The sequence below is a fragment of the Condylura cristata genome, unplaced genomic scaffold (genome assembly GCF_000260355.1).
Source record: "Condylura cristata isolate star-nosed mole 26May11 unplaced genomic scaffold, ConCri1.0 scaffold00013, whole genome shotgun sequence".
Classification (NCBI taxonomy): domain Eukaryota; kingdom Metazoa; phylum Chordata; class Mammalia; order Eulipotyphla; family Talpidae; genus Condylura; species Condylura cristata.
Genome location: NW_004567114.1, coordinates 33,400,842 through 33,415,311, shown reverse-complemented (window position 1 = coordinate 33,415,311; position 14,470 = coordinate 33,400,842). Strand labels below are relative to the sequence as shown.

At 33.9% G+C, this 14,470-nt stretch overlaps 1 protein-coding gene across 1 annotated transcript in view; it reads right to left on the bottom strand.

Annotated features, from left to right (window-relative positions):
* Positions 1–14,470, bottom strand: part of EXOC5 (exocyst complex component 5) — a 41,293-nt gene that overhangs the window by 13,958 nt on the left and 12,865 nt on the right. The window contains exons 2-7 of the mRNA XM_004681842.2: positions 10,729–10,823; positions 9,294–9,441; positions 7,453–7,647; positions 5,029–5,093; positions 2,889–2,917; positions 1,583–1,692 (exon numbers count right to left, since the gene is read on the bottom strand). Of these exons, the coding sequence (XP_004681899.1) occupies positions 1,583–1,692; positions 2,889–2,917; positions 5,029–5,093; positions 7,453–7,647; positions 9,294–9,441; positions 10,729–10,823 (642 nt within the window). The remainder of the gene's footprint in view (positions 1–1,582; positions 1,693–2,888; positions 2,918–5,028; positions 5,094–7,452; positions 7,648–9,293; positions 9,442–10,728; positions 10,824–14,470) is intronic.

Genomic DNA, 14,470 nt, shown 5'->3' with positions numbered 1-14,470 from the left:
AATAACTATATGTGATAACAGTACAGGTATGTACCAACAAGTGGACTATACTAATAATTAATTACTAAATTTAATGTTAACTGCAGAAAATTAGGGCTGCTAGAAGGAGAGAAAGAATGGAGATGAAAGCAAGTCAGGTGCGGAGGGAAAGGGTAAAGGATGGCAGTAGTGGTGTGGTAACCTACCTCTGAGGAAGTGTAAAACCAGACCCTTAAATCAGTGTACAGTGTTGTGTGTAAATCAGTGTTACAGCAATTTAAAAATACATATACATTAAAACCAAAAATCTAATAAGGGTGTCAGCTGCTTCTACTGAAGTCATTTGCTTTCTATAATGATGTTAATCAGCTCATTTATATCCTAAAGTTTGTGCTGAAAGAAAAAAACTAAAAACAACTGAGTTTTTGATGGTCATTTTGCCCATGTTCACCTAATCACCTGCAATATACCCTCCCTGCCTCTCCCCCCCGCCACACACACAACTCACACTCACTTACTCTCTTAAGGTCCTATAAAGATTTTATGTATATATTTCATTCTTCCCTCTCTTGGATTCAAAGCTCTTGCCTTCCCTTGCAGAAATCTGGACAGAACTATACTTAATTGATAGTATGAAGATTTACTTCTAAATTGAATCTATTTTAACAAATCATACATAAATACCTAAATCTTTCAGAAGTGACCCTCCCTGGTGGTGCAACAGGTTAGGACGCAGCACTGCAAGCTGGCTGCAACCACTACAGTGCGAGTTCCATCCCCTGCCCTGGAGGTGACCACATGGTGTGGCAGACCTCTCCTGACCCGCCTGCTGTTGCCCTCAGCAGTGTACTTCATTGATCTGTCTGTTCTGCTCCCCACTCCGTCTTTGGTGAAGCCTCTCACTGCCCCTGCATCTCTGGCTTGTACCCTAGTTCTATATGAATAAATAAATAAATCTTAAAAAAAAATCTTTCAGAAGTAAGGTAAGCAAGCAATACAAAAAACTGTCTCAAGAGCCATTCCCCAATTCTCATTCACATGTTACCCACATGAAAAATCCATCAAATGGTATCCATTATGCAAATATTAAAAAAAAGATTTAAGGAAGCACTATTTAAGCATCATCTTAGAAATACTTTCTCAAATAAGGAGTCTCTCTCCTACAAATTCCTGGAAGAATACATAATATAACATCCTCTATATTATATTATATCCTCTGGATTTAATATAAGTCTTTTACAGTAATATTTCACCATTAACTGGCTCCTATATTCCACTATGTATTTCAGTCAAGTCTTTTTGCTTTTGAACTATTTCATAGCATGTTTAATTGACAAAAAATATTAGGAAGCAAATATTTTATTAAACCATATTAAAACTCATTGTAAAATGAGTATCCTTAAATATAATTCTTAGGTAAATATTAAGTAGCTAAAATTTAGCATGAGAGAGATGAAATGTATAAATCATTCCAAACAAGAAAAAGAACCACTATAACACAGTCATACAACTAATAAGGGAAGTCAATAAACTATAATACATACGGTTCATATAAACTCCATAGTTTTGAAGGCTAGTCTTCATTTTAAAATTTACTATTTACCTTAAAATGCAGTAAAACGGCTGCTACTTCTCTCATTCTGGAGATTTCACCTCTTCTCTGAGCACTGGTAAATTCCTGAATCAGCTGGCATTCTAAATCATGGTATTTACCTAAGAATTAAAAGAAAGTCACTCAGCTATGTGGAGAAAGACTAGTAAATATATATATTTACTAGTATATGAGTCCTTTATAAATATAAGGACTATGGTTCTGCCAACTTTTGAGAGAATTATAAACATAATATGAGATTATAGGCAGTGACTCCAGTCCCCATAATATATCATGATTGGAAAGAATAAAGCATACAAGGAAGTAAATAGTAAAATACTCATGAGACATAAGAATCTTCCAAATTAATAAAACAGCTGGGTTCTTGATAGGTTAGCTGCCATTTACCACTGTTACTTAAAACAACAACAACTGATTGGTGGAGGAAAAATCCTAAAAGCTGAAGTTATGGAAAGGGTGAGGAACACTAAACTCTTTACTGAAGTTCAGAGGCTTTTAGGTAAAGTATAAACAATGGTACACTCAATATCAAATTTCATGTTAAGATATATGTGATATTTGATTCACTGCTTTCTTAAGGGTTCTATAATTCTAAATGAACACCCAGCCTTTGGATTTGTCTGTAGAGGGTAGAAGCATTTCAAAGAAGTGTGATTATTAATAGCTATCCTTATTCTTAACACCACCTTTGAGAAAATATGTGATTCTTTAAACCTTTTATGCAATGGCTGCCTAACAGTGACCCAGACTACTATGGCATCTCTCTCTATACTGGTTTTTCCATAAACTAGAATGGTATGTCTAAAATATCCAAAGATTGGAAAGAATAAATCACAAACGGAGTAAAACAGGTAGTATTAATTCTCATATGAGCTTTGCTTTAAAAAGGAAAAGAACCTACTTTACAGAAAGAGAAATATATATAGATACAAAGCAATCTCCAAGATAGTCTTCAATTAAATACCTAGAGGTATAAAACTATTTATATAGTTTGCTACCAATTTAAAAGTAAATAATGATAGCAGAGCTACATTCTACACATGTATACACACACACACACACACACACACACACACACACACAAGATCTATGTCTTAATCATGTATATTCAAAGAATATTCAGGAAGAATACCCAAAAACCTGGTAATAGTTGTTGTAAGGAAGAGGCATCAAAATTCAGATGTGGTATAAGAGGATGACTTTGTTTTCATCATCTCGCCTTTTATTGTTTTTTTTTCCCCCTTCTACACAGTTTTATCACCTACTCAAAGCAATTAAGCAAAAGAATACAACTTACTTGCAATTTTGGATTTTACTTCTGAAAATCTGAAAGATAAAAATCAATGATGAAAATCATTATTTTTGAACAAAACTACCTTCATTACTTAAGATGTTAACAAAAGTGAAAACTAGTTCTGTGTGTATATGGGAACTCTGCAGTAAAGGTTATCAGAAAACAAGAAAGAAAAAGAAAGAGAACCTTCTCTGGTGGTGCAACAGGTTAAACCACAGCCAATGCACCAAAATTTTGATCCCCGGCCAAAGAGGTGACCCACATGGCGTGGCAGACCTCTCCTGACCCACCCACTGCTCCCCTAGGCAGTGTGTTTCAGTGGATTTGCCTGTTCTGCTTCCCACTTTGTCACTGGTAAATCTTCTCTCTTCCCTGCACCTCTGGCTTGCACCCCAGTTCTTCTATGCATAAATAAATCAATCTTAAAAAAAGAAAGAGGGTGATGAGTACCAACATGAAGGTTGCAAAGGGATAAAACTGAATTTGGGTGCTTCAGATTGGGTAGCTAATCCCTGTTTAGAGAATTCACATTAAGCAGTATCTTACTAAACAAGGAGGAGAGTTTTATATGATGCATTAGTCCAGATATTCCTAACATCGAGTTACTGTCCCTACTCACACTCACTGGCATTTTCAAATCACTTAATAGTTGTTTATTTCCCCTCTATGTTAAGACTTTTTCATGTAAAGTTCCATTAATGTTATTTAAAAGGGGGGAAAAAATGATCAAGCAACTATATAGAAATGATTTGTCTTAAAACTAGAAAAATAAAGTGGGAGCCATTAAAAAGAATTCAACAATGTACTTAGCATCTATTAAATCTTTGTAAACTGAGAAACTAAAAAAACATAAATTGCCACAAAAATAGAATTTTTAAAAATCTTACACATCAATGTACAAATGTACACCATGAAAATTTATTGAGACAGCCTATGGAATCAGTTTGAAAAAGGAAGAGTTCCCAGCAAAAGGGATACCAAAGAAAGATGAAGATGGTGCATCACAGAGGGCATGTAAGGTCCTAATGATCTTTATGAAAACATTAAATTACTTAGGATGTAAATATTCAACTCCAAGGTCTGATAGAGAGGCAAAAGCAAGCCTAAGAAAAAAGTGTACTTAAGAAGATGAGTATTTGCACTTTGCTTGGTAGAGGAAGAACAGGATGGACAGAGGGGTCGAAGAAATATGTACCTACTGTGAGTCTCACATTTTTACTCATTTAAGTAAATGGTCCAAATCTTACTTAAATAAAATTAGTAAACAGAACTTTTTTGGGTAACTACAAAAATCACTATTCATAAAGCAACCTGTGAGATTATTAAAAACAGTTGAATAATGACATAGAATAATTACTGCTTGTACTTTATGATGAACTCTCACTTAGTATTTGCAAGATAATGGTCAAGCTTTAAGTATAACAATACATTTACATTGTGCCTTTTCCTATATATCTTAAGTATTAACAAAAGAATAAACAGTCTCTTATATGGGAAGATAGCTTTCTCTCAGCTATCAAAAGGAAAACCACTACTACTAGTTTTATTAGAATGTGACATTCCATCCACAAAAGGAAATCATGTCCTTTGCAATGAAGTTTCTTTTAAGTTGAAGCCATTAATATCTGATACTAATAACCCTAGGTGCCTTTGTTCTAAAGAGAAGTTCTTAAACTGAAGTCCCCATGGAGGCTAAAGAGTCTAAAACTATGAAACTGTATGTGACAATTTACAGGTATCTAATTCTTAAATAAAATAATATGTATAGCTTTCATTAGCTTTTCAAGAGGCCGAAAGTCTGAAAACTCTCATCTAGAGATAACAAAAAGCAGCCAAACAACACCATGTTTAATCTGCCCGTTCCTACTTAGGTTATCCAAGTTCAACAAATGAAGATCTAGTATCTTAGTCAATTTCAAAATTCTCCATCAATTTTTTTCAGAAGAAAATGATAAGATTAAAATCACTTCGAAATATATTATTAAATTTAGATATTAAAAGATAATCTTTTTTCACTCAATTATTGTATATTGTACCAGATTCAAATTCTTATTAACTTAATGTGCAAAATCATACAGGGAAAAATAATTTAATGCTATAAATTATACCATTATGCAAATTAACTCCTGAGAAATACACTTGCCTATCAAAAGGTAACTCCTGGGCAATTAGGTGCAACTTCTGAATGATGTCTGCTGCCTCTTTTATCTGAGGGGAAAAAACCAGTTAATTGTTTTAAAACCTGATACATATAAAAATTTTGTATTTCAAAATAGTAATATTCCCTTATGTATGCCCACAGCCCTTTACCCAAACAATTTCCTTCCAAAACCCAAAATAGGGCTCTCCCTGGTGGCACAACAGATAAAAGTACAGCACTATGAAGCTATTTGCAACCACTGCAGCAGGAGTTCAACCCCTGCCAGGGAGGTGACCCACATGACATGGCAGACTTCTCCTGTCCCACCCACTGCTCCCCTCAGCATTGTATTTCAGTTAGCTCACCTATTCTCTTCCCCATTCTGTCTCTGGTGAATGCTCTCAACACCCCACTCCCCACATCTGGCCTTTACCCAGTTCTTCTATGCATAAATAAATAAATCATTAAAAAAAAAACACAACAAATCTTGTGAACAAAAGGAATAAATTTGCATATAGACAGTGACTCAATGAAACAAATTTTTGGCTGTTTCTGAAATCTTGTGATTTTGTATCACAGTCCTCTTCCAATGAAAACTGCAATCCAGGTTAAGTCTGAATAAACTCAAATCATTGCTGGCTGAAAGCAGAACCATCTTTTTTGTGTGAAACCCCCAAAATGAGGTTTATGAAAGTAATTCAGATCACACTGCTGTATATATCCCACTCTAAGCTAGTTTAATAAAATAAGAGTTCCTGTCAATTAATGAGCATGTAAATTACAAAACTTGTTCTAAAAGCAAAAATAAAGTTAATATGAAATCTCCTAAGTGACTATTTTACAGAAATGTGTGTATGTATTCAAACTGTAGAACTGAAGTACCCAAAGAGTCTAAAATGTTTTAAGTGCAGATGATATTTGACTGTGCTTACATGAATGGATAGGGTGTTATATAATGGTCACCTTGCTATGAGTTTTATTTTGGCACACCTTTTGTAACTGATTTTATGACCATCCACTTTTCTTTTACACTAAGATCTATAAATATTGAAAGGCTGATTTTATAGGCTTTTCCAATCTAATGTTAGACTTTCTAACATTAATATACATTTAGTACTTTGCTTAAGTACTTAAAGCAACACTATATAACAATAATCATGGCTAAATGATATTTATCTGGCAAACAATAGTGAATATAAAATTTCTGCTTCTCACCCAGTCAGCATGTCCCTCTTGTTTTCAGTTACTCCACTCACTCTATCCTGATGTACACGGATGTAATCATCACTGAGTTTATCACTTTTTACCATGCCATATAGTTGCACTAGCAATGTCCATCCCTCCTCCTCATCAATATCCTCTTTAGAAAGGACCTGCTTAGTGAGCAACCTATTCTATGTTCCCATCAAGAGTTTGTTCTTTTCTATTTTATTTACTAAGTGGATTCATTTATTTTCTTATACATTCTTGTTCTTTTAAGAGATGGAACTCCCACTATTTGTAAGCTGCACTTACTATTGTAAAGAGTAGCAGTAAATAATACTTATTTTTATTGAATTCTACAAAAGACATAGGCATCTTTTCAGAGTTATCTAAAAAATAAAAATTCTGTAAGCCTATAGTTTCTACTCATGAACATGGTGCTTAACTCAAATTGTACTTCTGTAATACTTAGCTTCCAATAGTCTACTGAGATATTCTATGGAATAAATTTGGAAAAAACAGAAAGTATAAATTCAATATATTAATGGATGTTACTGTGTATACATACTATCCAAAAGAATATGTCTTTTCATGTATTTTGATTTTCTCCCTCCCCCACCAAAGAAAGTGAGCTAAATGGCTTGCTTTCAAGTTTGTAGAGCAGCCAATGCCATATAGCTTCAGATAAGGATTGCATGACTAATGTTATTTAAAAATAATTTAACATAAAAATTCATATTTTTCAATTCTATTTGGTCCAAACAATGCTTTAAAAATCTTTATAAAAGACCTTTATTCAAATAATAAAACTAAAAGCTCTCAATCCCTTACACAGAAAGATATTTCAGTTTATTAATGATTTAGATTAGACTACCACCTCCCCATGGAATATAAACTGAATTAAAAAATGATAGAAATTTTGTTAATATTAAAAGTCAATTATGGAAAAAGACTTATAAACATAGTTAACTCAGCATTTTTATACCATAGATAATTTCATAAACAAAATGACAGGCAATCCAGTTAAAATTTGAATAAAAATGATTCATTAGCAATCTGTAGGCCAGTATACTGATTTTGAATAATATATACTTTAGAATAAAAACTTTCATAAGGCAGCTACTTAATGATTTGAAGTTTGACTGGCAAAACATAATTGCAGTTTAGAATTAGGGCATTTTTATTAATGATGTAATTTGCTTTTATCCTTCTGATAGTACTCACCTTTTCAGAATTTGTGAAAACATCAGATTTCAATTCCCCATCTAGAAACTCATTAAAATATTTCATCAGTTTTTGAGCCTCTACTGCCCGTTGTCTGGGTGTGTTTACCCCCTCCAACTGGTCTCCAAGGTGACAGACCTTGGTAGCTACATAGCTGATGTGCTCATCAAGTTCTTGGAAATGCTGGAAGGCAACCTAGGAAAAAATGTGCAATAAGTATAAAATATAACTCATAAGTTAATATGTAATAAAGCTAAACTATCATAAATCTCTAAACTAAGTAACTAAAGATAATACAGTTTCATATGATTTACCAAAAACAGTTGATATCCTTTAACAAGGCATGTGAAAACTTAGCCAAGTTGCAGACTTTTTATACATTTAACTATTAAAATAATCTTATTTAATCATGAATACATTTAAACAAATCCCTTATACCATTTGGTTTTAAATGACTCTGAAATACAATAAACTAAGTATCAAAAGGACAAGTCACCTAAATATCTCACGTGCTACTGCACTAAAATGAATCAAAATACTCACAATAAGTCACTGATAAAACACAAATTTTAACAAACATTTTTTTTGAATATTGAAAGAGCAATGTCACTATGGTAAATAAAATGGTCCTTTCCCAGTTTTGAAAGCAGGAATGACTGCAATAATTATTCTACCAAAGCAGATACATTACTTTCTAAAATATTCTTCCCCTTTTTCCATGACATACAGATTGCCCCACGGTAGATGAAAATGATGTACAATAAATGCACTTTTGTTCTAACGTTAAAAGGGGGAAAGCTACAAACATTTAATAAAGATTTCCTCTATGCTATGTATGTACTCCTCTACTACATGTATTTACATTTAATCCTTACAACAACCTAAATTATAGATTAAAAAATCAGAAAAATAAAGGTTAAGTTACTTGAGAATACACAATTACTAAGTGGTAGGAAAGAGTTTATTAGCCTAAGTATTATTATTATTATTATTATTATTATTATAAGGAAAATGCACTAGAAGTATTATAACTTATTACTTTTAATACTTAAAAACATGCTGTAATATAAATTACATATATATGGAATTTTCTCACATCCATATACGCTCAAGTAAAAGAATTGAAACTAATGAAATCTGAGCAGAAATCAGCTTGCAAATGACTAACACTGAAATAAAAATGGGCCCTGGGAAGTAACAGAGCTAAACAATGCTCTTAAACTACACCAGCATACAGCACTCAAGTCCAGGTATAAATTCCAGACAAAGTCTAGGGTCAAGAATGGCTAAGAAGCTTGATTTACCTAGGCCCATTTGGTTTTACTCCAAAATAAACTGAGGAAGAATTCTGCATCTGCTTTTCCTCCAGTTCTCAATTCGTTTAACTTTGGTGAAACTTACCAGATCAGGTTTCCTCTAGAGAAAAACTTGATCCAGTCAATAATTGGTCTGGTAATACTTTGTTTTATATTTAAAAGAGGATGAAAAAAAAAAAAAAAAAGAGGGTGAAAAAATAACTACCTAAATATCCAGGCTCATAAAGAATTCCTAAAAACACAGGTCTGCTAAAGTGTCATTCTTAAAAGTTTGCCTTACAGAGGAAGGATCACATTATTCTGGATACCACCCCATCCTAGAAAGGGACCACTATAAAATCAATGAATGATCAGCAGCCATCCAGTGCCAAGATTGGTCAATATGAATTCATAAACACTTTACTTCATAGAACAGGAATGCAAAGTTACTATATTTTAATTAGATATTTTTAAGAACTTAAAACTAGAAGGAAATAAAGACATCATAACCTATATAAACCATTCATTGCTTAGTTGAATGTTTACCTGATTGCTTTTCTGAAGCTCTTGTACCTTCTTGGCAAATTCCTTGGCTTCTTTCTGACACTGTTGCTCCAACTTCTCTACTTTTCTTTGAATCCTTTCATCCATTATCTGGAGTTCTTGAATATGATTTACAAATTCTTCTAGTAACCTAATAGGGCAAAACAGAGAAAAACCATTCCATCTATGACTAATCATTAGGAAGTGACCAGTTCATTTACAGTGTAAATAAAATATATATTTTTTTTATTTTAGTTTTTTATGCATGCAGAACTTGGGCACAAGTCAGAGGTGCGGGGGCAGTGAGAAGATTCACCAGAGACACTGTGGGGAGCAGAACAGGCAGATCAATGAATTACACTGCTGAGGGGAGCAGTGGGCCAGTCAGGAGAGGTCTGCCTTATCATGTGGGTCACCACCAGGGCGGGGGTCAAACTTGGACTGAGGTGGCTGCGCTAGCTTGCAGTGCTACATCCTAGCCCGTTGTGCCACCAGGGAGGGCCCGTAAATAAAATCTTAATGAGCATTTTCTGAGCTAAAGATATTCATTTTTTTCTATAGTGTCTTATTAGGAATTTGTTCAGTCAATAAAATCATGTCTTTCTGTAACTTCGTGACTTCATAACTTTTGCCCAGACCACGTAACTTTACACCAATACATCTAGTCTTTTAACTATTGACTTTTCAGTGGATTATCCGATTTGAATGAAAACCTCACCTAGAATCTCTATTAATGCCCAGCACAGAAATCAATTTTATAGAAACATTAAAAAAAGGCAAATGTGAATTCCAGGGTACAGTATTTTCTGTTTCCCCAATTTAAAACTACACATTAAACAAAATATTAAACATGATTTTATTTTAGAGGCATACCTACCCTGTCGATTTAGTACTTATTGGAGAAGACACTAAACTATAGTTCAAAAACAGTCATTCCCTCATACCATTTTAAAAAATTTCTCTAAAATAAAAGGAATATAAATGGATGGATGGGGGGAGTCAATCCCAAACTTCCAATGTTTGTGCCTTTTTACAGGCCAGTTGTCAACTAACATTCCTTTACTGAAAGTTGAAAGGAATTCCAACACTCACTTCTATTAACAAAACTGCACTAGAAATTGTCTACAGAAAGATAAATCTTTTTTTTTTTTTTTCAAAGATTTATTTATTTGTGCATACAGAACTGGGGTACAGGCCAGAGGCTCAGGGATGGTGAGAGGCTTCACCAGAGACAGAGTGGGGAGCAGAACAGGCAGATCGACGAAGTACACTGCTGAGGGGAGCAGTGGGCGGGTCAGGGGGGTTTTGCCCCACCATGTGGTCACCTCCGGGGCAGGCGGGGATCGAACTCATGCGGAAGCGGCTTTAGATTCTCAGTGCTGTGTTTTAACCAGCTGTGCCACCAGGGAGGGCCAAGATAAATCTTTTTTAACTTTACCTTTTAGGATCAAAAGCTTCAGGTCCTCCTCTAGAGCCTCCTCCTGGAGTTCTCCACACAAGACGTTCGATATACTCATCTGCCACAAACGGCTCCTAGTTTATAAAACAAGTATTATTTTTAAATGATTTACAGAAAAAAAAAACCTCAAATATCAACAAGGTTCTACTATAAGAGAAAGTAAAAGGGACCTGAATTAATTATTTAAATATATCTGTATTATTTAAATGTATAATGTTTTTTCAACTTCAAAAATCTTTAATAAATTACTTAATAAAAACTGGGGTATTAAAATATTAGAACAGTATTCTAATCAGCTGGAACATCCGACTGGGAAATGAGCAAAGAACACAGGCAACTGAAAGAATGAATATACATGGTTAAAAAGTACAAAAACATGCAGCCTCACTGTTAATCAAATAAGGTAAAATCATCACATGTTTTTTAACTTCACAAACTGACAAAGATTTTTTTTTAGCTTTTGGGATTTTTTTTTTGTTACAATATGCAACACAGGAGAGGGTAAGCTAAAACTCCTACTCTCAATATTTTTAGAAATGTTAACAGGTATATTTTGGGAAAACATTGGATAACAACTTGATAACACCAAACAGGTTACAGATGTTCATATTCTTCAACCCAGTAATTCTAGTTTTAAAAATCTGCAAGAAAAGCAGGTATGAATGGAAAAATTTTCAGTGTATATGCATAATAGTGAAAAATTGTTTATGTAATCAACAAAATCATTATTGAAAAATTATGGCAACCTTAAAGGATGAAAATTATTCCTATTAAAGTCATGGTGTAAAATTAATGTTATAAGAAAATTTCTCATATGGGAAAATGCAGGATTCAAAATGCTCATGGGAAAATGCAGGATTCAAAATTTTCTAAATTTTCCCAGAAAAAAATTATAAAGAAAAGATTATTGGGGCAGAAAGCCCAATCAAGAAAATAAACATGCAGGTGTTCACCATCCGTTGATTATGAATTTTTAAGACTAATACACATCAATTTACACTCCCATACTACCTCCTTTCATGTAAATGAATAGCATAAATCGCCTCCCACTTAGCATGTAATTTAAACTAGTAACATCTGCTGGTGATTGTAGTTTGCATTTTTTATCTGTGAAATTTTCTATCTGTTCATCATACTTTAAAAATATATTTTCACTAATAAATACTTAGATTCTAATATCCTGTTAGACTTTAGAATTAAAAGATATATAAGATACTGACCCTTGAGGATCTCATAGCCAAATAGAATATATAGAGGGAAGAATGCAAGAATATAATCAATAAAATTTTTGATGCATGTACAAACTTCACTGTTAACACTGAGTGACTAATAGTTGGGAGGTGGATATGGGTTACTGTGAATTCAGCAAATGTCTGCCAAGCAGCTGTCACTTACTGGACACTATGGTAGGTAACAAAAATATGGATATGAACTCAATACAGAGTCCCTGCAAGTTCTCACAGAAATGATTTAGGTAAGAATGTCAACACTTAACAATTAATCACAGAAATAACACTAGAATTGTGATAAATGTGATAAAGAAAATTTCTGGATGCTCTAATCGGATCTAACAGGAACAGAGATGATGGGAAAGCAGTGAGGGATGGAGTTAAGATTGGCAAGAAGTGGGTGTAGCAACAGGAAAACTTTTTGCAGATATGACATTTAGGCTGGAACCAGAAGAAAAAAATTAGACAGACAAAAATGGAACAAGTAGTTTTCCATACCATTAGAGAAAGGGAAGACAGAACTAACCCATTATGGAAACTGAGAAGCAAGCATGGACTAGACATCAGAGACCACACATGAAAGGATCTAGAGAGAGGTGATAATCAAGACCAAAGTGATAATCTTGTCCCTTTTACCATCTTTATTATAACTAAAAACAAAAACAAAAACAAAAAAACCCAGTAAACCAGTTCATCAGCTGCTATAAGAGACGTGAAAGGAGTATCATTTTGAATTAGAATAATTATCAGAATAAAAAGAGGAATAACAATAACATCTTACATGACACTTCAAAAGCATTATCTTATTTACTACATCGGTATTACCTATTAGGGTAATATATTTTATCCCCACTTTATGAAGATGAAGTAACTAAGATTGAGAGAGATAAATTACTTGCTGGCACTTTACATATTTTAAGTCTATGAGGTAAGGTTCTATTAACATTGACTCACTTTTTATACTTGTGAAATTCTGTGATACAAAAAGGTTATATAATCCAAGTTCACATAGATTTATCTGATCTCAATGATCCAAGTCTTCACTTCTGGTAAAATCAAGAGCCTTTCCTTTAAAAGAGACTAAATCAATTGAGAAAGTAGTCAGCTCTCCCAAAAGCCCACAACACTTTCATTAAATAAATAGTAAGCATGCTCCCTTTTTCCTGTTACTTTTGGGCATATATAAAATTTTCACATATATTTACTCTATGTGAGCAGTTAATCAGAATTCTTATGTGTTATTTTTCTTAGTCATTGAATAGCTGTAGTTTTTAATGGAACATGTTATACTGCTCATTAATTTCACTGTACCAGTTTACTAAATGATGTATATCCAAAAACTTATAAGCTGACAAATAAATATTATATGGTGGGGGAAAAAGCAGGTTATTTTGCATATGAAATATTTCCAATTCTCTCAAAATACAGCCTCTCCCTTCATTCAACAAATACTGAGAGCCCACTGCATGACAGAGACTATTCTGCCCAGGATACAGCAGTAAGGAGAAGGAGAAAAATCTCAGCTCCTTTGGACAACATGAAGGACAGTGAGAAACAAATGAGCAGATACATGATAAAGCAGTAAGAACTATGAAGAAAATTTAGGAAGGACAGAAGGTAATGGATAAGAATGAGATTTATTTAGTAACAGTGATCAGGCAAGGCCTCTCTAAGAAAATAAATGTTAAGCCAAGACCTGAATGCAGATAATGAAAAAGCCCCCACCTGGATGAGGAATGTTCAAAGTACAGAAAACAACCTTAGTATGCAAGCAATGACAAGAGGCCTGCACGACTAGAGCAGAGTGAACAATGGGGAGAACAGGTATGGATGAGGCCAAGGCAGGTAAAATACTAAGAGTTGTAACTGGTACCAAGGTTTTGTAGGATGTACCATTACATATTCTTTGCTATTAATTGACGAAAAGGCCAGGTTCCAGGAGTAAGAACTCTATAATCTGCTGGCAAATACATGCCGCAATATCCTAGTATTTCTTCTCCAAAATAATAGCTGCAACTATTTACTTGAGAAACTGAGCTTTTGGGAGAAGAAATACTCAAAATATTTTGAAGTCTGTTCGATATAAAGTTCTAGCTGACAATATTTAATTGACTTAAAGCATCACTGACTCAACAGAGTACACATGGGAGGCAAGTAAACAGCCTCCTAGCCAAAGCCCACTATCAGTCAATGGGACCATCAGTCAACTAGGCATAATTTCCCTGGTTTGCAAAATTAATATAGGAATCGATGATCACTCTCACATGGGATCCTTGGTCTACAAAATAAAGCTATTATAGTAGTGTAGCCCAGGTAGAAATCTCTGGAACTGCTTCCTCTTTACGGAACTTTATAAAAAACTCTAAAGTGAGGATCAGTAAACTTCTTAAAAGGCCTGATAAAAAAATATTGGGGTGGGGGTGGAGTGGGGAATGGGATCAAAAATGGGGGGGGAAGGGAGGGAAATGCACGGGACTATGGTGGTGGCACAG